General features: G+C 39.0%; 1 protein-coding gene across 5 annotated transcripts in view; it reads right to left on the bottom strand.

Moving 5' to 3' along the window:
* The window catches only part of HPRT1 (hypoxanthine phosphoribosyltransferase 1), a 70597-nt gene that overhangs the window by 11856 nt on the left and 38016 nt on the right, over window positions 1-20725 (bottom strand). For 2 of the 5 annotated variants that reach the window (XM_081278195.1, XM_081278196.1), the window contains exons 7-8: window positions 20606-20652; window positions 20359-20435 (exon numbers count right to left, since the gene is read on the bottom strand). In XM_081278195.1, the coding sequence (XP_081134321.1) occupies window positions 20359-20435; window positions 20606-20652 (124 nt within the window). Of the gene's footprint in view, window positions 1-18896; window positions 19523-19606; window positions 19881-20358; window positions 20436-20605; window positions 20653-20725 lie in introns of those variants that run through there. The other 3 variants (XM_081278199.1, XM_081278197.1, XM_081278198.1) reach the window with 3 other exon arrangements.

Raw genomic sequence — 20725 nt, 5'->3', positions numbered from 1 at the left:
TGATGATTGCACAACAGTGTAAATGTGTTTAAAGCCCCTGAACTGGACACTTAAAAATGATTAAAATGGTATTTTTTTCAGTGCTGGGGTTTGAACCTAAGGCTTCATGAATGCTAGGAAAACAAACACTCTACCACTGAGCTACATCACCAGCCTGAAAATAGTCACTTTTATGCTATTACGTGTATGTTACCATAATGTTTAAAAAGCGCAAGAAACTCTCTGAGATAATAATAACTAAACTTGGGGCAGGGAGGGCAGATGTGGCTTAGCAGTAGAATGCTTGCCTAACATGCATATGAATAAGGCCTGAGTTCCATCTTTGCACTGCAAAAACAAATAATAATAATAACAATAATTTAAGAACTCATGTTTTCGTGAATTTTTTTCTACACATGTGTTTTTTCTGATTTTGTCCTATAGATGCCCTATTAATTTAAAAATATTTTAAGATATTTTGAACATAAAGCATATAAAATAATAATGCAGATGTGTATAACTACTCAGCTTTAACAACTTTTAACTTTTTTCCACATTTGCTTGATATATTTCAAGTCTTTATTATGTAATATTTTGTATATACAATATTATTTAATTTGTATGTAACATTAAAATGCACACTTGAGAACCCTTCATAACACCCACTTCAAATGTAGGGTCCTATACCCATATTTTTGAATGTACTTGCGTCCTTCCCCAGGTCACTCCCATGCCTTTTGCTATTTGCATCTCCCTCCCCAAGAAACACTATCCTGACTTTTGTGTTACTCTTCCCTTGCTTAGAAAACATATTCAGCCACACTTGTATGTACCTCTATTCTGGCTACTTATTGCTACTTCAAAACAACCTCAAACCCAGTCGCTTCAACAGCTATTTAATTATACCTCCTGATTTTATGGGTTAGGAATTTAGGTAGTGTTCTCAGCTATGCAATTTTGGTATTTCACAGGGCAGATGGGCTGGGCTGGATTGTCTCCCTAGAGTCCTCTTATAGGTCTGGAGTCTTAATGGGGAGGGTGAAAGGTGGAGTTCAGCTGAGACTGTTTCCTGGGTATAGCCCCCACAATGACTGGGTGGTACAACTTCTTTTTTGGTAGCTCAAGACTTCCAGAGTGTTCTAAGAGAGCTAAATAGAAACACAGAGCTATGTATGACTTTACTCCAGAAGCTCTGGAACTTCACTTGTGCTATTATGTATTGGTTCAGCAAGATTCTTAGGCCAGGATGGATTTAAAGGGAGGGGACTTAGCTCTGCTTCTTAATGGGATGAAAGAATTTCTGGTCATCATTATTCTACCACAGTCCCACAAAATATGTTTTTGATGCCAGATGGTGACAGGGGCCCTGTATAGGCTGAGCATTCTATGACAAATGCCACCTCATTTAAGCTTATCCTGATATCTTCTTTTTCTTCTTATTCTTTTTTTTAACTTTTTTTATTATGGAAAATCTCAAACATAAAAAGAAGAGTGTGTGAACCTCACATATCTCACATATACTCATCACTTCAAAAATTACCCATTGATGGTTCCTCTTGTTACAGCCATATTCTCACCTACATCTCCCATTCCCATATTATTTTGAAACAAATCCCAGGCATTAAAGCCATTTTATCAATACATTTACTATGTGTCTTAAAAAGAAAAGGACACTTTAACAAAAACATAACCACAACACTACTATTATTATTCCATATTTTGTAAAACACAATAATTCCTTAATATCAGTGGAGATTCAACTAGTGTTCAAATTTCTAATCATCTCTCAAGTGTCATAGATGTGGTCATATTTTAATGTTTGTTTGATTGGGATCCAAATGAAGTCTAGATATCACTACTAGTGGATATTTCTTTAAGTCTATCTTAAACTATAGGTTCCTCCTTTATGATATTTTTCCTTGCAATTTATTTGTTGAAGATATCAGGTTTTCTGTCCTGTAGAGTTTCCCCCTAGTCTGGAATTGGCCATTTGCATCCCTGTGAAGTCATTTAACTTGTTATTCAGTCTCATTCATTGCCTGTAAATTTTTACTTGACTGTATGGGTTCGAATAAATTCCTGTTTGATTTTTCTCATAGGTAGAATATTCTGGGCTGAATACTCTCTCCAAAAGTCATGTCCATCTGAAACCTGTGAATGTGACCTTATTTGAAAATAGGGCCCTTGCAGATAAAAATCAAGTTAAAGATGAGGTCCTATTGGATTAGGATTCCCCAAATCCAATGACTGCTATCCTTATAAGATGAGGGCAATTTGGAAACAGACACATATGGAGAGAAGACCATCATGTGAAGATGGAGACAGAGATTGAAGTTATGATGCCATCAAGGAAATCAAAGATTGCCAGCAGTTGGGTTGAAAGTGTAGCTCAGTTGTCAAGTGCTTACCTGGCATGCACAAGGCCCCGGGTTCCATCCCCAGTGGAAGGAAGGAAGAGAGGAAGGGAAGAGGAAGAGTTAAAGAAGGATCTTCCCCTAGAGACTTTGAAGGGGCATAGACTGTGAGCACCTCAATTTTGGATTTTTAGCTTCCAGAACTGTGAGAGAATAAACTTCTATTGTTTGAAGACACTCGGTTTATTATACTTTGTTACAGCAGACACAGGAAATTCATAAGGTGGTAGTTTCTTTGTCCATCTAGAAGCATTTAATAGACAAGCATGGTGGTGCATACCTGCAATCCCAGTGACTCTGGAGGCTAAGGAAAAAAGATCTCGAGTTCAAGGCCAGCCTCAGCAACTTAGTGAGACTCTGTCTCAAAATAAAAATAAAAATGGCTGGAGGTATAGCTCAGTAGTAAAGCACCCTGGGTTCAATCCCCAGTACCAAAAAAAAAAAAATGCACATAGTATCTGGTTACATCTCTTTTTGTGATGCTGCCATTGATGGTTAATTCTATTATTATTTTCTTATTTATTAGTCAAAACATTTATATAAGGAGAAATATCTCCTCCTGTACAAACAGTGCCACTGACTATTCAAGTAGTCAGTGGCGCTGTTTGAATAGGAAAAACAGTACAAATGCTTGCTTTTCTTATTTTTCCTCTTTTTAAAAATCAACAATGAATTGCTTTTCTAGTATCCTCCAACAGTGAATAATAAACTGAGTTTGTTTTTATTTTATCCTTTTGGTACAACAAAATGTTCCATTCCAGTCTCTTTTGTATACTTCTTGACCCAGACCTTGAATTAGCAATTTCTCCAAGGAGCCCTGTTTCTTGCAATGGGAACTGATGATTTCAAGGTCACCATCTGACCCTTGCATACCATATTTCAAATTACAACCAGGCCCTTACATCTGCCTCTCAATCCCCTTTACCTTGCTCTGTTTTCCATAGTACTATTCTCCTCATGATACACTGGATAACATATATATCTATTAGTTATTGTACACACCACAAGAGTAGAGATTGTGAGCCAGGCTCGGTGGCATGGGCCTGTAATCCCAGTGTCTTGGAAGGCTGAGGCAGGAGGATTGCAAGTTCAAAACCAGCCTCAACAAAAGTGAGACACTAAGCAACTCAGTGAGACCCTGTCTCTAAGTAAAATACAAAACAGGGCTGGGGATGTGGCTCAGTGGTTGAGTTCCCCTGAGTTCAATCCCTGGTACCTCCTCCCTAAAAAAAACCTATTTGCTATGGAACTTTTTTACAATGCATAATGAATCCCATGTATCCAGTACCAACAATTAATCATAATATCATAATCATAAACATAAGGGCACTGTAGTTTATTCTGTATCTGCCCTATTCTTCCCATTTCATTGGATTATTTTCACAGAAATTTCAAATGTCAACATTTTATAATACATATTTAATATGGCCCTCCCTCATGTTTGCTTCATGAGGGCATGAAGGACTGTTTTCACTTTACTGTTGGATTCCCAATCTCTAACTGTGCCTGGCACACAGTAGGTTCGGTAAGTACCCATGGAGTGAACAAATGAATTGGATATATAGAAACGTAAGTGAAGGGGAACAGGAAGGTATTCAAAATACAGTAAGATAAACTGAAATCTATTTCCATGCATGTATGAGCTTGTCAGGGTGAACAGAACTACTATATATAACTATAAAGCTCCAATTTAAAAATGAGAAGCTGGTGAATAAAAAAAAAAACAAGTCAACAAATTTAAGAAACACACAATAAGATTCCTTATTTTCAGATACAGACTGCAGAGGAAATATTTAACTGAATTTTCAACTTTTCTCTCAGGATTCAATATGAAAATATTGTATTTACTATGACACATATTTTTGAAGATTAGATTTCCCCCCACCCAATGCTAGTGATGGAATCCAGGGCCTTGTGTGCTAACAGATACTCTACCACTTGGCCACACCCTCAACCCCCAAAGGATGATTTTGGTTCCACCTTAAGAAGCTAACCCTAACAGCATTTCTGTGTGTGAGTGTGTGTGTGTGTGTGTGTGTGTGTGTGTGTGTGTGTGTATGTGCATGCTGGGGTTTGAACCCAAGGCCTTGTGCATGAGAGGCAAGCACTCTATTAACTGAGCTATATCCACAGCCCCTTTCTTCTCTTTTCTCCCTGATTTTAATTAACAAATATTTGTCAATGAAATTAATGCAGGAAGGAACAAAGTAGGAAGTACAAGTCCTGTGTACCTGAGGTTAGGGACAGAGGAAGGGCAGGCACATTTTCACTGGGGCAGCTGTGGCACACTGATACATCATAACAGCTGGGTTAATAGGGCTCCTTCTAAATGTCCCCAGGGATATCTTGGCTACATCAAAGTCTCGCATCCTGTTTATGTCCTTTAGCCTATTATTTTTCTAGGAAAATACCTTTGCATATGCATTTTGTTTAATTTTTAAAGCTATTCATGGCTCAGCACAGTGATGCACACCCATAATCCCAGTGACTCAGAAGGCTGAGGCAAGAGGATCATAAGTTCATGGCCAGCCTCCACAACTTAGCAAGACCTTGTCTCAAAACAAATTAAAAGGGCTGAGGATATACTTTAGTGATAGAGTACCCCAGGTTTAATCTCCAGAACCACAATAAATAAAGAAGTAAATAAGTGCTCTTTGTGTATTAAATTTTCTTGCTTGTCAAATATGTAACTTTTTTTTCCTCCAAGTTATTGCTTGTGTTTCCAATTTTGTGGTGATTTCTGCCATTCTGGAGTGATCTTTACTGTGGTCAATTCTATCAATACTTTGCCTGTGTTTCTGCCTTAGATATCATGCCAAGAAAGGTCTTCCTCACCCTAGGATTGTAAAAATGTTCACCTGCATTTTCTTCTGGGCTGCTTTGGTTTGATTTTGTCATGTTTAAACTTTCAGGGCACTATCAACTTTTTTGGCAATAATACACATTTATTGAGTGATTATAATATGCCATATTCTGTTCTAAGCACCTTACTTTGAGCATCTCATCTGAAAGTGCAGTAGCTCCAGAGGTAGGGGCTGCGGGAGCCTGTTTCACAGGTAGAAAACGTAGGGACAAGGAGTTTGTGTACTTATCCAGAATTAAACTGCTGGGGAAGCCCAGTCATCTAGTGTTGCAGCCTACAAGGGTTAACTGTAAAGGTTTAAGTCAGTATATGTAAAGTATCTGGAGTAGGACAATCAATAGAAAGTAGCAGATTCAAAATTATTACTGCATTGTCCTCATAAACATGATTTCCGATGGCTACATTTATTTGAAAAAATGCATCTTTTAAAAGTTTATTTATTTTTAAAAATATTTTTAGTTGTATATACCTTTATTTTAGTTATTTATTTTTTATGTGGTGCTGAAGATCGAACGCAGTGTGTCCTCACATGTGCTAGGCGAGCGCTCTACTACTGAGCCACAACCTGAGCCTATTAAAATTCATTTTTAAATTTGTGATTCCTTCACAAGCACAAAAAGCCTTTAGAATCCCATGAGAATACATAAAACCATTAAAAAAGAGTTATCAGTGAATTTTGGAAGGACATACACCAACATGTAAAAAATTTTGTTGGGTAGTGGAATTCCAGAGTATAAAACAACCTTTGTCTCCATTTCTAGTTTTCTAGAAAGAGTGTGTCTTTATTTCCTGACGAGAAAAATAGCCACAGTAACTGCTATATGTATGTTTTTAAAAGGCTGTCAATGGGAGGAATCAGGCAGGATCTAGAGGGTGACACAAGGTTAGAAGAAAAATTTCTTTTTCTTCCTTCTTTCTTTCTTCCCCCTTTGGTACTGGGGAGTAAACCCAGGGACACTTTACCACTGAGCTCTATCTCCTGTACTTTTTACTTTTTATTTTCAGACAGGGTCTCATTATGTTGCTGGGGTTGGCCTCAAACTTGTGATCCTCCTACCTCAGCCTCCTGAGCCACTGGGATTATAGGTGTGCAAAACCATGCCTGGCTCTTTTTCCTTTTTCTTTTGATAACCTGGGAAGAACACAAAGCTTATAGAAAGGGTCAATAGAGAGGGAGATTGTGGCTCTCAGGAGCAGCAAAGGAGAGTTGGGGAGGGAGCAAGGTCTGCCAGGAGGCAGCAGGTAAGATGAGATATACTCTGTATCCATACTATTATATGAAACAGAAAGATTAGAAGATGTAAAAATGTTAATACTAGTGTTGGCTGCATTTTAATTCTGTTCTGTATTTTTTTGTCTCCTTGATTTTTCTTTCTATATATTCCTTTGCTCTTGATATGTGATTTTTAAACCTGGAGGAAAATGTTTTTTAACATGAAAACAAAAATAGAAAATCTGTTTCCTAGTGTAGAAGCATCATAAGTTGGAGGTAGCTGATGGAGGCGTGAGGCACCTGATTCTAGGCCAGAGGCCACCCTGGAAGAACATGTGACATGTAACACACAAATTCTGGGGCTTTCCACTCTCTAGTGTTCTATCTTTCCAGGTGAGAGGAAATACTAAACTAAACTCTTAACTTTTCTCTCAGGATTTGAATATGCAAATATTATATTTAATATAACAAAAATTCTGTATAAAGATGATTTGGGTTCCTGCTTAGAGGCTCACTCTGTCCAACAGGTTTATTCTTTTTTTCCCCCTGATTTTAAGTAACATGGTTATAAAAGAAGATTAAACAGTGCAGAAAGGAAAAAAGTAGGAAGTAAGAGTCCTCCAGACTGGAGGCTGCTGCTACTTTCTGTCATGCCCACCATTGAATAATTTCATAATTTTATCCATTTCTTCTAAGAGGGACACTTCCATTTTAGTTTCTCAGATATTGGGATACCCATTACAATTAGTGGTGTGGTGTGGTAGATTATCTGCCCTGTCACCCACATATCCCCTTCTAGAAAGATCTTTTTTCCATGGTGGCTGAGAATGTTGCCAGAAAATGGCCCTCTGTGAGTGGCCAACTTTCTTCAGAATCACCTCTATTGAAAAAAGCCACTTCAGCAGAAGAGATACCCCAGTCAACACAGGGTTATAATATGTCAAAATACATTCTACTGTCATGTATATTTAAAATGAATTTAAAAAGAACTTAAAAAAGAAGCAATGCACTCACAACAATGTAGAGCTATGCTGAAGGCATGTCATCCTAACTTCTGGACTTTGCTGAAGGGATGGGGGAAGTTTTTGGTGCGACTGCTTTGCAGCTCAACCCCTAGATGTGCCTCATCAACCCTACTTCCTTCTGCCCTCTCAAAAGGATCAATTTCAAAAGCACTTTTTTGGTTCCAGTGATTGAACCCAGGGGCATTCAACCACTAAGCCACATCTCTAGCACTTTTTATTCCTATTTTTTTTTAATTGCTGAGTCCACCTTTAAACTCACAATCCTCATGCCTCAGCCTCCCAAGCCACCAATGTGCCCGGCTCCAAGGGTATTTTCTTTTTCTTTTTTTCTTTTTAAATTTTTTTTAGTTGTTGATGGACACAATACTTTTATTTTTTATTCATTTTTTATGTGGTACTGAGAATTGAACCCAATGCCTCACACATGCTAGGTGAGCACTCTGCCACTGAGCCACATCCCCAGCCCTCCAAGAGCACTTTCTAATACACTTCCGGCATCCTCACCTTCTCAGTGCTTCCTGCCCAGAGGACCCAACCTGCAACATATCCCAAATTAACCGGCAGCATTTTTCATTTTTTTTATTGGTACATAAAATAATGAGGGGCTGGGGATATGGCTCAATCGGTAGCGCACTCGCCTGGCATGCGTGCGGCCCCGGTTCGATCCTCAGCACCACATACAAACAAAGATGTTGTGTCCACCAAAAACTGAAAAACAAATATAAAAATTCTCTCTCCTCTCTCTCTCTCTCTCTTAAAAAATAAAAAATAAAATAATGATATACCATGTGATTGATAATATCTTAGATTTGATGAAACATGGAGATATTTAAACTAAATATGTGAGTTTGTTAAAACTATATTTCCCCCACGATCCTCATTTTTACCTTAACAAGCACAAAGCTTCACATTCTTGGCACTTGAGAGTAGACGTTATATCTGGCTGCTTCCCCAGCACCAATTTCTCACTTCTTCCTTCCTCATTGAATCCTGATTTTGTTCCATGTGTTCCAGGGGAAATGGGCTCTAATCTTAGCTCCAGCAGTGGGCTGGACTGGGCAAAGGGCAGTCCAGCCCCAGTTGCCAGTGACAGCTTAAGGAATGGGCATGTGAGCCCATTCTGTCCAGTGAGACTACAGAAGAGAGTTTCACCACTTACAATAGAGTTGACAGAACTGGGCATGGCAGTGCATCCCTGAAATTATAGCTGCCTTAGAGTCTAAAGCAGGAGGATCACAAGTTTGAGGCCAGTGCCAGCCTCAGCAACTCAGCAAGATTCTGTCTTAAAATTAAATAAAATAAAAGGGCTGGAAGTGTAGCTCAGTGGTAGAGCACCTACCTAGCATGCACAAAGCCATGGGTTTCATCCCCAGCACTGCAAAAAATAAATAAAACAGTTGACACAGAAAGCCTTTCTTGAGGAAACCTTACACAGATTACTACTAGTTGTTCTCATCTAACCACAAGAAGGACCACCCTTTGTTATTTCCTTTTTGCAGAGGTGGGCCTTTGTGCATGCTGTGCACGCACTCTACCACTGAGCTGTACTCCCAGCCCAGGACCAGCCTTTAAAAGAAGAGGGCACTCTGGACAGCAGAGCCACAGGATGGCAAGCGCATGGGTCCCTGGCTTCATATTGAAGCAGTGGATCAAACTGATCAGGACTGAGCTACCTCTGGACATCCTGCTTATGCAGCCAATAAACTCCTCTATTATCCAAGCCAGTTTGAGCTAGGTGACCTGACTGGAAAATCTGTAACATCCTAACTGGCAGAAAGATCCTTACAATAACCCCAATCTACCCATCTAGCTTTCTCCCTTATCACTACATCTCTGTCACAACCAAATGAGGCTACTCACCATTTACCCCATTGCCCTGTGATTTTTTTACACCTATCTGTTGGCCCAAGTAGACCTGCTGGCTGAAAGCTTTCCCTTGCCTGCCTTCCTGTCAACCTTTCCTAAAGTCTCCCTTGGAATGTTGTTTCTTCCTGGATGCTCCAGTCTTCCCCTTCCTGTTCCCAGCAAGCACTAGCCGTGCCTTTCTCTTCCAGGCCTGAACCTCAGCTTTGTCTTACATTAGAGTCACTTGTATACTTGACCCCAAGCCCCTTGAGGGCAGGGACAGTGTGTACTCATCTTAAGCCTGAGACAACCAGCACAGAGCCTGAGACACAAAATTATCTACCAAATTTAGTCACTCCTTTAGCCCATGTCACCCTAGACAATTAGACAATCACTTTCTATTCATAGAAATGTGACCCCACATTTTGAAAATGGAGTCAGAGACTGACTGAAGGCTACATCTCCCTCCAGGTTCTAACCAAAGATCTGTTGGTCCCTTGTGGACCTTTTGTAACCACACAGAACACCTGAATAGCTAAAACAAGGTTCCCACAGTTATCAGAATGCTTGCAGAGAGGTGACTTCAGAAGTGCTGAGCTTCAGGAAGACACAGGTTGAGGAGGGCTTTGACAATTTTAAGAAAGAGGAGGGGGCTGTGTAGGTCAGTGGTACAGTGCATTTAGCATGCACAAAGCCCTAAACTCAATTCTCAGCACCAAAAAGAAATAAGAAGGAAGGAAGGAAAGGAGGGAGTGAAAGAAAGAGAAAGAAGGAAGGAGGGAAGGAAAGAAGGAAAAAGAAAGGAGAGGTGAACAACATGGTGGTTTACACACTGACCCTAGCATCAGAAAGATCTTAGATGGAGTACTGGTTGTGTACCAAATACATCTGTTCTCTGGGACTCAGCTTCTTTATCTAAACAATGGGGGTAATAACAGTACCTTTCTCAAGGGCTTGATGTGAACCCTGAATGAAGCAATATATACAAAGTGCCTATAGGAAATACTTGGTCAAACTATAACTGCCATTCAAAATGAGCCTAGCACTGTGGTGTATACCTGCAATCCTAGTGCCTCAGAAGGCTGAGAAAGGAGGATTGCAATTTTGATAGCCTCAGCAATTAGTGAAACCTTGTCAAAAAATAAAAAGGTCTGGGGATATGGCTCAGTGGTTAAGTGTCCCTGAGTTAAATACCAAGTATCAAAACAAAACATAGAACCCCCCCCCCAAAAAAAACCAATAACAAAACAATAACAAAAACAAAACAAGGAGAATGAAGCCCATAAAATGGATGGAAAAAAGACTGGAAAGTAGGGGTAGTGAGGAGAGGATGGGAAGGATAAGGAGGGAACAAAACTCCTCTGGGTAGAACTTTCTGTATACCTCTTATTTATTATACTTCACTGTAATAATGAATGAAAACTAGGATATGGAGAATGGGGGCCTAATTGAAATACAAATGCTAACAAACCAAACTGCACCATAGTACCATAGCCACTTTAAAAGCGATAAAGAAGAAAACAACAATGATTTTGAAAAACAATGTGCTTGATTGGATACTGAAAGCTTAGGACCAAAAGATCTGTGTATAATGAATTCTGGCTAAGAAATCTGTTACAGGTAAATGTAACTACTTTATAATACTAGAGTTAAACAATAAGGGACAAAAGTGCACATAATGAGAGCCACTTTTTCCACTGTTGAAGAAAGAAATTCTTCAAGAAGAAATAAGGAAAAAGGGAAGGCTAGAATGAAACTGTTGGTGTGAATTAGAGTGGATGGCAGTATGAACTCATTTGTATGTTAATGTTTATGATAAACAGGCACAGAAACAGAGATGCATATATGCATGGCTTGGTATGCATGCTTTTATTTCCTAGCTTTATCCCCTGGGAGGACCTAGAAGCAATGACAACCCAATAGCAATGAGCACACTCAGTGCCCAGATCCTGGGTTCTAATACCATTCCCCAAGATTCAGGACAAGAAGTTCCAGGCAGAAGAATCCACATGCAAAATAACTGAACCTTCGATTTCAGCATTCTCAAATATTATATAATTAAAGAAAAGAAAAAAATTTAGGAAAGGAAGTTCTACTGAAAACTACCAAATTTGAAAGTCACTTTAGCCCTGAATCATAATAAGGAAGTCCATTAGGAAGTATGTCCTTATTGTACAAAGAGAAAACTTGAAACTTAATTTGACAGTTTATCAATAATGTTTGAAGTTACAAATAATAATGAAAAAAACATTAAAATGTCATTATTTTAGCTGAATGCAGTAGTGCATACCTGTAATTCCGGTAACTTGGGAAGCTGAGGCAGAAGGATGGCAAGTTCAAGACCAGCCTTGGCAATTTAGCAAGACCCTGTCTCAAAATAAAAAATGAAAAAGGAACTGGGGATGTAGCTCAGTGGTAGAGTGCTTATCTAGCATGCTTGAGGCCCTGGGTTCAATTCTCAGCACACTAAATGAGTAAATAAGGGCAAGAAATGTAGCCCAGTGGTAGAATACCTGTGGGTTCAATCCACAGTACCACAAGAAAAAAATTCACACTTTAAAATGGTAAAGAGTGCGACCACTCTGGAAAGCAGTATGGAGATTCCTCAGAAAACTTTGAAAGAACCACCATTTCACCAGTCATCCCACTCCTCGGTCTAAACCCAAAGGACTTAAAATCAGCATACTACAGGGTCATAGCCACATCAATGTTTATAGCAGCTCAATTCACATTAGCTAAACTATGGAACTAACCTAGATGCCCTTCAGTACATGAATGGATAAAGAAAATATGGCATATACACACAATGGAATATTACTGAGTCATAAAAGAATGACTTTATTACTTTTGCCAATAAAAGGACGGATCTAGAGACTTGTTCTAAGTGAAATAAGCCAATCCCCAAAACTCGGTCAAATGTCTCTTGGATTTGCGGATGCTAACATATAACAAAGGGGGGAAAATAGAAGTCCAGTGGATTAGACAAAGGGGAATGAAGGGAAGGAAGAAAAATAGGAATAAGAAAGACAGTGAAAACAGATTTTTAAAAAGGTAAAGAGTACACACAATCATTCATGCTAAAAAGTCTTTTTTTTTTTTTGTCTAAAGTTGCCCACAGGATTATAAAATAAGTCAGAAAAAAAAAAAAGCAACCTGAAAAGCACATTGGAGAAACTCTGCAATAAGTCTTCACAATGTTGTCTAGTGCCAGAGGAAGGCAATTTACATTCTTAAAGATCAGTTGTAACCTCAAAAAGCTGTGTTTAATATAAGTCATTTGGAATTATTACCTCCAATGAGCCTAGTGCTTTCCTCAATGTATCAGTGTATGACTTTCTACACAAGACTTGCACATTACAGGTTAAGTAGAACTGAACTAAGAGGGCAGATTCTGGAATAAAATTGTCTCAATTCAAATTCCTCATCTGCCACTTATGAGCTGTATGATCTGGGAAAATTTTGCAACCTTCTGGACCTGCTTTTCTTAATCTATAAAGATGGGACAATTGAAAAAACTAAAACAAAACTTCTTTATCAGAGTTCTCTTGAGGATTCAAGTGTTTAGTACAAGCCAGGCATGGTGATACACACCTGTAATCCTACTGATATTGAAAACTTTCATCTATGCGGGTAGTTTTCAAACTTTCAAGTGTACAAGAATCAGTTGGGGGCTGGGGATTTAGTTCAGTTGGTACAGTGCTTGCCTCACATGCAGAAGGCCCTGGGTTCAAGGTTCAATCCCCAGCACCACACACACACAAGTATCAGTTGGGTTGGGGGTGGGGCATACATCTATAATCCCAGTGACTTGGGAGGCTGAGTCAAGAGAGTCACAAGTTCCAAGGCCAGCCTCAGTAATTTGGCAAGGCCCTCAGCAATGCAGTGAGACCCTGTGTGAAAATTTAAAAAATATTAAAAGGGCTGGGGGTGTAGTTCAGTGGAAAAGCCCCAGAATTCAACCTTCCGTACCTGCCCTCTCAAAAAAAAAAATTACATCTGTAGTAGATCTTTTTATCATTATTCCATAAACAATGCAATCTAACAACTCGTTGTGTGGCATTTTTGTTGAGCTAGAACTAGGCATTATAAGTAATCTGGAGATGATTAAAGTGCACAGGAGGATATGCCATGGATGTCTGCACATAGGCCTCGTAGATAAGGTCAAGTACAGCCTGGCTTGTCTTGGAGCAATGCTCCATGATCTTCACCGAAACATGATAACATGAACAATCTTGTGAGCAGCTGTCCCAAGGCCATTTGTCACCCACCTCCCTATCTTGTGGGGGCTGTCATGAGGCAGTTTCTCATCTGTCTCCCAGGCTCTGAAGGTATGGAACTTTTGACCTTGCCTTTCCACATAGGGTACAGCTGCAGGCCATAAAATCATTAAGCTGGAGTCTAGAGCTGACTCCCCCATGACAGAGTAACCCACCACTCTCGTGGTCCTCTGGGACTAGAGATATGGGGAATTGACACCTTGCTTTTCTTGGTCATGCTAAGTAGTAAACCATCTGTATGTACTTGGGCTTGTTTCTTTCCCAACTAAATCTATGGCAGAATGGCAAGTCCAACTGAGGAGCTATAGATGTTGCTAAAGACCACTTGATGGTACTAAAGACTATTAGGAAAATTAAAGAGGCAATTAATGGAGAGAGACTTTGAGGCTGTTAGAGAGGGAGGTCTGGACAGGGTTCACCAAGGTGACATAACTGTGATCCAGCCATGTTGATGGGGGGAAGAGAGGAGATTGGAAGGAGCAGTTACAGAGGCCCAAGGCAAGGGGGAGATTGGCAAGTTTAAGGCACTGAAAGGATGGCAGTGTGGTTGAAGTGAACAGGAGAAGGATAATTAGTTGAGGATTATAGAGAAGCAAGCAGGGGCTAATTAACACATGGGTCTGCAGGCCATATTTGTTTTTTTCAGTTAGTAGTTTTCTTAGGTGTTAAGCAAGTGATGTGATCTCATTTATATTTTCAAAAGATTATGCTCCTCCCAAAGGAAAAAAAAAAGTTATTAAAAATTAAAGATCACGACCACTGCAGGGCAGTCTGAATAGTAAGGAAGAGTGAAAGGGGGACCAGTTGAGAGTGCTCTGGCTAAAGCTGTGCAGTGAAAGAAAGTAAGAGGAGGGATTACAGAGCCTGCTCAGCAGGCCTGTGGGGCAGTGATGTGACCAGGGTGAGAGGCGGGGAAGAGCAGATTCTCCATCAGTGAAAGGACTTTGTAGTTGGGCACGGTGGCACACATACCTGTAACCTCAGTGATTTGGGAATCTGAGGAAGGAGGATTACAAGTTCAAGGCCAGCCTGGGAAACTTTACAAGACCCTATCTCAAAACAAAACAAAAAGGACTGAGGATGTGGTTGAGATAATGTGCCTCTGAGTTTCATCACCAGGACTAGAAAACAAAAAAAGACTTTCCTTGCAAAATGGGGAGCTATGAAAGCAATTCTAGCCAAAGAGTGATTCAAGTTTGACCATTTTAAAAAAAAATTTTAATATTTATTTTTTAGTTTTTGGCGGACACAACATCTTTGTATGTGGTGCTGAGGATCAAACCTGGGCTGCACGCATGCCAGGCGAGCGTGCTACCGCTTGAGCCACATCCCCAGCCCTTGACCATTTTTTTTTTTTGAGATGGACACTTGCTGTGCTATCCATGCTATCCTTGAGCTCCTGGGTTCAAGGGATCCTACTGCTGGAGATCAGGACAGAGGCCACTATAACAATCCAGGTAAGAAACTATGACCAATTTTTCATGGCAGCTTCGCTTCACTAAATCTCTTCTCTCCACTGATTTGGTCATTAAACATGTAAGATGGTCTCGACCTTCTCTGGGAAATGTGCTGTAAATAAATTAATGTGCATAAAGCACTTAGCATAACATGTGACATATATTAAACATATTAAATAATTATCACTGGTATTACTAATATTTTGAAGCCCTTGCTTTCAGAAGAGCTCTTAGAGGTTCTTATGCCTTAAAAATGCAAATAAATTCTGCTTAAAACCCCCAGGGCCTTCACATTGTAGAATGCAGAAAAGTCATACTCTGCCATAGCCTTCAAGGTCACCCATGGTCAGGGTCTGGACTTCCTCTCTGGTCACAGGTTCTACCACTCTCCTGTCAAGTACCTCAGATGGCTTGTCACTATCTCAGCTTCTTTTGCTTGGCTATTCCTACTGCAAGGAACTCTTTTCTCCTAGCTTTTCCCTATAGCTGGTTTCTTCTCTAATCCCTTTCAGCCCAACCATGACCTTACCTAATCACTCAGTTTAAGGAAAGATGCCACTCTTCCGGACTTAGCACATTGTTTTTATAATTTCTTTACAGCCTGTCACTATTTGAAATGCTTCTGTTTACTATTCCTTTCACCAACCAGACTTAATCTCCACAAAACCAGAAACTTGCTTGTCTTCTCTAGTACTTGGAACACAAAGGGGGCTGTGTGTTTCTAGAATTTCAGATGCAGGGAAGGACATCAGTTGATTGACTTTCCAAGCTAATGGTAGAGCAGTAGGTCAGGTTATCACAAATCATTTATACCTGGAATTAAAAAGGAACCCACCAGTATGTACTACAGGTCGTCTTCTCTCTTTTGTTTTCTTTCTTTTGCAGTACTGGAGACTGAACCCAGGCATGTTTACCACTGAGCTACATTTCTACCTTGATGCAGGGTCTCACTAAGTTGCTGAGGCTGGCCTTGAACTTGAGATCCTTCTGAGTCTCCCAAATACCTGGAATTATGGGTGTGCACCACCCATGCCTTCCTACAGGAATGATTCTAAGCATTCAAAATAAAGGAATGCACAAAGGGTGCTACACACACAAATTTTCCAGATAACTAAGCATTAACACTTTTTTAGATGGCGATATTCCTAAAATGTACACTTTTCTATCTCCCTAAATAGACTTAAATGGAATTTCATTTTCCTTTATTTATGAACACTCCTTCTACAGGGTTGTAATGAAAGGGAAGCCCTGAGGGATTACTAAGGTGTGATGTTTTTAAAGGGTTTATTTTATTTTATTTTATTTTGGTACTGAGGATTGAACCCAGGGGTGCTCAACCACTGAGCCACATCCCCAAAACTTTTTTTATATTGTTTTAGAGACAGGGTCTCACTGAGCTGCTAAGTGCCTCCCTTAGTTGCTGAGGCTGGCTTTGAATTTGCACTCCTCTTGTCTCAGCCTCCTGAGCCACTGGGATTACAGGCGTGCGCCACCATGCCTGACTCTAAGGTGTGATATTTATGACCATTTGCTCCTATATTAAATGGCCCTGGGAAAATAATTTTTTCTAATTTTACTTTTTCTTTCCTCTGGACTATCAACCTGAAAATGACTCTGGCTCTTTTCAGCATGTCCTTTCCCCTAATTTATAAATTTGATCTGTTCAAAGTTGATTAAAGAAGCTGGGCATGATAGAGCATACCTGTAATTCTAGCAACTCAGAAACTGAGGCAGGAGGATTGCAAGTTGGAGGCCAGACTGGGCAACTATCAAGATAATCTTGAAATAAAATCAGCTGAGGATGGAGCTCAATGGTAGAGCTCCCCTGAGTATCCGTAGTACTGCAAAAAAGGTTAAAAAATAAATTATTAAAATTGTATTCCTAAAATTCATGTTAAGAAAAGGTCTGAGGTGGACATGTGATGCATGCTTATAATCCCAGTAGTTCAGGAGGCTGAGACAGGAGGATCACAAATTCAAAACCAGCCTCAGCAATTTAGCAAAGCCCTAAGCAACTCAGTGAGATCCTGTCTCAAAATAAAAAATAAAAAGGGCTGGGGAGGTCACTCAGTGGTGGAGTGCCCCTGGGTTTAATTCTGGTATGAAGAAAAGAAAAAAAAGGAAAGGAGGTCTGAGGAATGGTGTTTTGATAAAAAGGGAATTCATAATGGTTTGGTAAAGATGCTTTTCTTCCTGGCAGTTACATGCATTTCAGGTTGGGTTGGATTGGGTCACCAGTTAAACATTATACTTAACTACAAACTAGAGTTTGAATCAGAAGGGGAAAGTTTAGCTTCTTCATGATATTGACCCAAGAATGAGGCAAATTGAGGTTTAAATCTTGGTGTTGCCACTTGGTAGCCATGTACCTAACATCCTGGAACACTCATTTGATTTCCAGCAGAGATCAATGCTGATGAAGCATTTGCTATGTGAGGCCACTGTCCTGTTTTACCTGCACTGTGGCAACTAATTAATGATCAGGTATTCACTGTAGCAGGTAATTAATCCTTTGCTATTCACTCATTCAATAATCCATGAGCTTCTACTAGTCGCAAAGCTCTGATCAAGGCACTAAGTATACATTAATGAATAAGACATATGACAGTATCTGCTTCTCTTATGGGACTTGCATTCTAATAGGGGTGAGAGTGGAGTATAGATAGTGAACAATAAATGCAAATGTAAATCATATGCCATATTATTGGGTTATACCACTCAAAACTGCCAATAGTTTTTTATCTACAAAGATGGTAATTTCATATGGTTCAACACAGTAGAAGGTAACAGTATGATCAAAAGGAGAGTAAGGAGGCTGAGCAGTGGGAGCAGGATGCACTATTAATGAGGTGACATTATTAATGAGTTGACACTATTAATGAGGTGACATTTGCAGGGGGAAGACATAAGTCAAAAGTTATTTTGTGTATTGCCATCACATTTCTTAGATTTTTTTAAAATTTTGGTACCAGAGACTGAACCCAGGAGTGCTTAACCACTAAATTACATTCCCAACCCTTTTTGTTTTGAGACAGGGTCTCACTAAGTCTTTAGGGCTTCCCTCACTAAGTTGCTGAGGCTGGCTTTGAACTTGTGGTCCTCCTGTCTCAGCCTCCTGAGTCACTGGAATTTTAAGGTGTGCACCACCATGCCTGGTTGATTCATGTTTTAACATTGACCTCAACCTTAAAGGTTATAAAGGTCAAATAAGATAATAGAATTGAAATATTTTCTCAACAAAGAAGTTCTATGACTAAAGAAAATTGTTATTTAACATTATTTAAAGCTCCCTACTTTATTGCTGGGAATTACAGCAAATTTTGAAAGGAATAAATATAGCCAGATGGCTCACAAGGTTGCTAGTTCATACCTCACCTGCAATAGAAAAGCAAGTAGGAGTTCTGGTGTAAAACTATTCCCCTGCTCCCAGAAAACAAAGGAGATTTTGTTGTTGTTCTCTAGTCAATGATTATGATTAGGTATAATGATTAGGTTATAACAGGACATGTCTAAAAACAATCTGTTGAGATGTGGCTGAGATCACAGTCTGAACAACTTCAGAATTCCAAGAGAAAGGCATGTTCTGTTGGCAGAGTCAAATGTGTCAGAAATTTAGTCTCTGAAGGAGGTAGGAACTCTGCTAGCTCCACCAACCCATTCCATCATAATCAATCAGTACTTGCTGTTTGGGAAAGATAACCATTAAACTAGCTACTAAAACTTAAAAAGGTAACTAATAGAAACTATACTAAGTTAATCTACAGAGAAAAGATAGATATGTATAGGTTATCTTAAAGACAGTCCTTGAAAAATTAAAAAGTGGTACATTTTTAAATTCATTTATTTGCATTTAAAAGGAACTGTTGACAAAGATTCACCAGAAATAATCTGAACAGGCGGGAAGATATAGTCAACACTACTGAAACAGGTTTATTTGACTGAACAAAGCCTCTTAGATGCTGTCATTGATGTGAAAACTGCTTCTTACTTTTCTAATATACATATGGTAGTATAATTAACAATATTCAATCACTTCTGTTCTTTCCTGAATATATAAAAATTAAAATACCAATTAAAAAACTAATATATCTTCTCTTTCAATGTTTCTTACAGATACAATTTCAATATTCTCATTTAATAGTGGTGTAGTTTAAGAGATTTTTTTCATTCACAAGTTAAACAACAATCCATCAACCGATAGTCTCTAAGCCCATAGTGCAAATTAAAAGTTCAGGAATGCAGCAACCGAGATTTCTAAAAATACAAAACAGATAAAATTCATAGAAGGTTCATGCAAAGAGCTTTACTAAGCAGATGGCCACAGAACTAGAACATTTGATGATTTTACTAGTGATGTCAATGGGACTCCCGATGTTTCTGGACCCAACTTGAACTCTCATCTTAGGCTTTGTATTTTGCTTTCCCAGTTTCACTAATGACACACACATGCTATAAAATAAAAATTCAGAACTTCACATTAGAAAAGTATTCTGAAATGAAAGGCAAGAAAAGCATGCTGGGTTCTTAGTAAACAAACAAAGGTAGTACTATTGTATGTTAGGCCAGTAACTTAGGAAGAGTGTCTTTTGGAGACAAAGCAGTAGTCTGTCCCCTTAGTTTGATTTATTTTTTATCTTAATATGTAACTGAAAAACAAAGCATGGAATTATAGGTATATTGATCTATTGATCTAGGGGCTAGGGCAAGTGGTGAAAAAAGATGAAATAAAAAACCTGCTCATTGGGGCTGGGGTTGTGGCTCAGTGGTAAGAGCGCTCATCTCGCACACACGGGACCCTGGGTTCGATCTTCAGCACCACGTAAAAAAATAAATGAGTGAAATAAAGGTATATATATAAAAAACCTGCTCAAGATAGTGTCCTTGGTGCAGTCTTCCTAAATCTTTCTCAATCACGTTCATAAACAGACCCATGGGACACCTGCCTCCAGAGGTGGAGGCGGGTATATGAAGGAGAGTGAATTAAAAGACTTAAACTTGAACATCTATTTCTTATTTATAACTACATTTATCATCTGAAATAATAATGAGACAGTTATTGTATATTAAAGCTGTTCAACTATTTCAGCCAGCAAGAAGTGTCACCCTAGCCTGGCCAAGTTCCAGCTTGAAGGACGTCTGTACTTGACTACAGCTTTATGTGACTAATGGGAACCATCAGTCTGTTCAAATTACAAGGTGCTGGAAGGAGAAAACAATTCTTCTCTTTCCTAAATTTTTATGTGGGTTTTGAAAAATGAGAGTGAGGAAAAAAAAGCATTACTTACATTCAAGTCCCTGAAGTATTCATTATAGTCAAGGGCATATCCAACAACAAACTTGTCTGGAATTTCAAATCCAACAACTAAAAAGAATCATAATTCATCATTTAGGTACAGAAAATCACTTTCAAATTTAATGCTTACAAATGTTCCTTGTCTAAAAATTTTCTCTAAAGCAACTCTAAGTCACTACATGTACAATTTTTTTAGGTTAAAGATAGCTAAATGTTTGATAAAAAAGTAATCCACTTACAGTCAGGTCGATATCCAACACTTCTAGAGGTTCTTTTCACCAGCAAGCTGTTAAATACAAAGTGTGACATGTGGCATATGGAAACACTATAAAAGGGCACTACAAAAGAAGACATTAATG

This window comes from Spermophilus citellus (assembly GCF_964194105.1).
Source record: "Spermophilus citellus genome assembly, chromosome: X".
Classification (NCBI taxonomy): domain Eukaryota; kingdom Metazoa; phylum Chordata; class Mammalia; order Rodentia; family Sciuridae; genus Spermophilus; species Spermophilus citellus.
The sequence above is the reverse complement of the archived record's forward strand: the minus strand, read 5'-3'. Positions and strand labels throughout refer to the sequence as shown.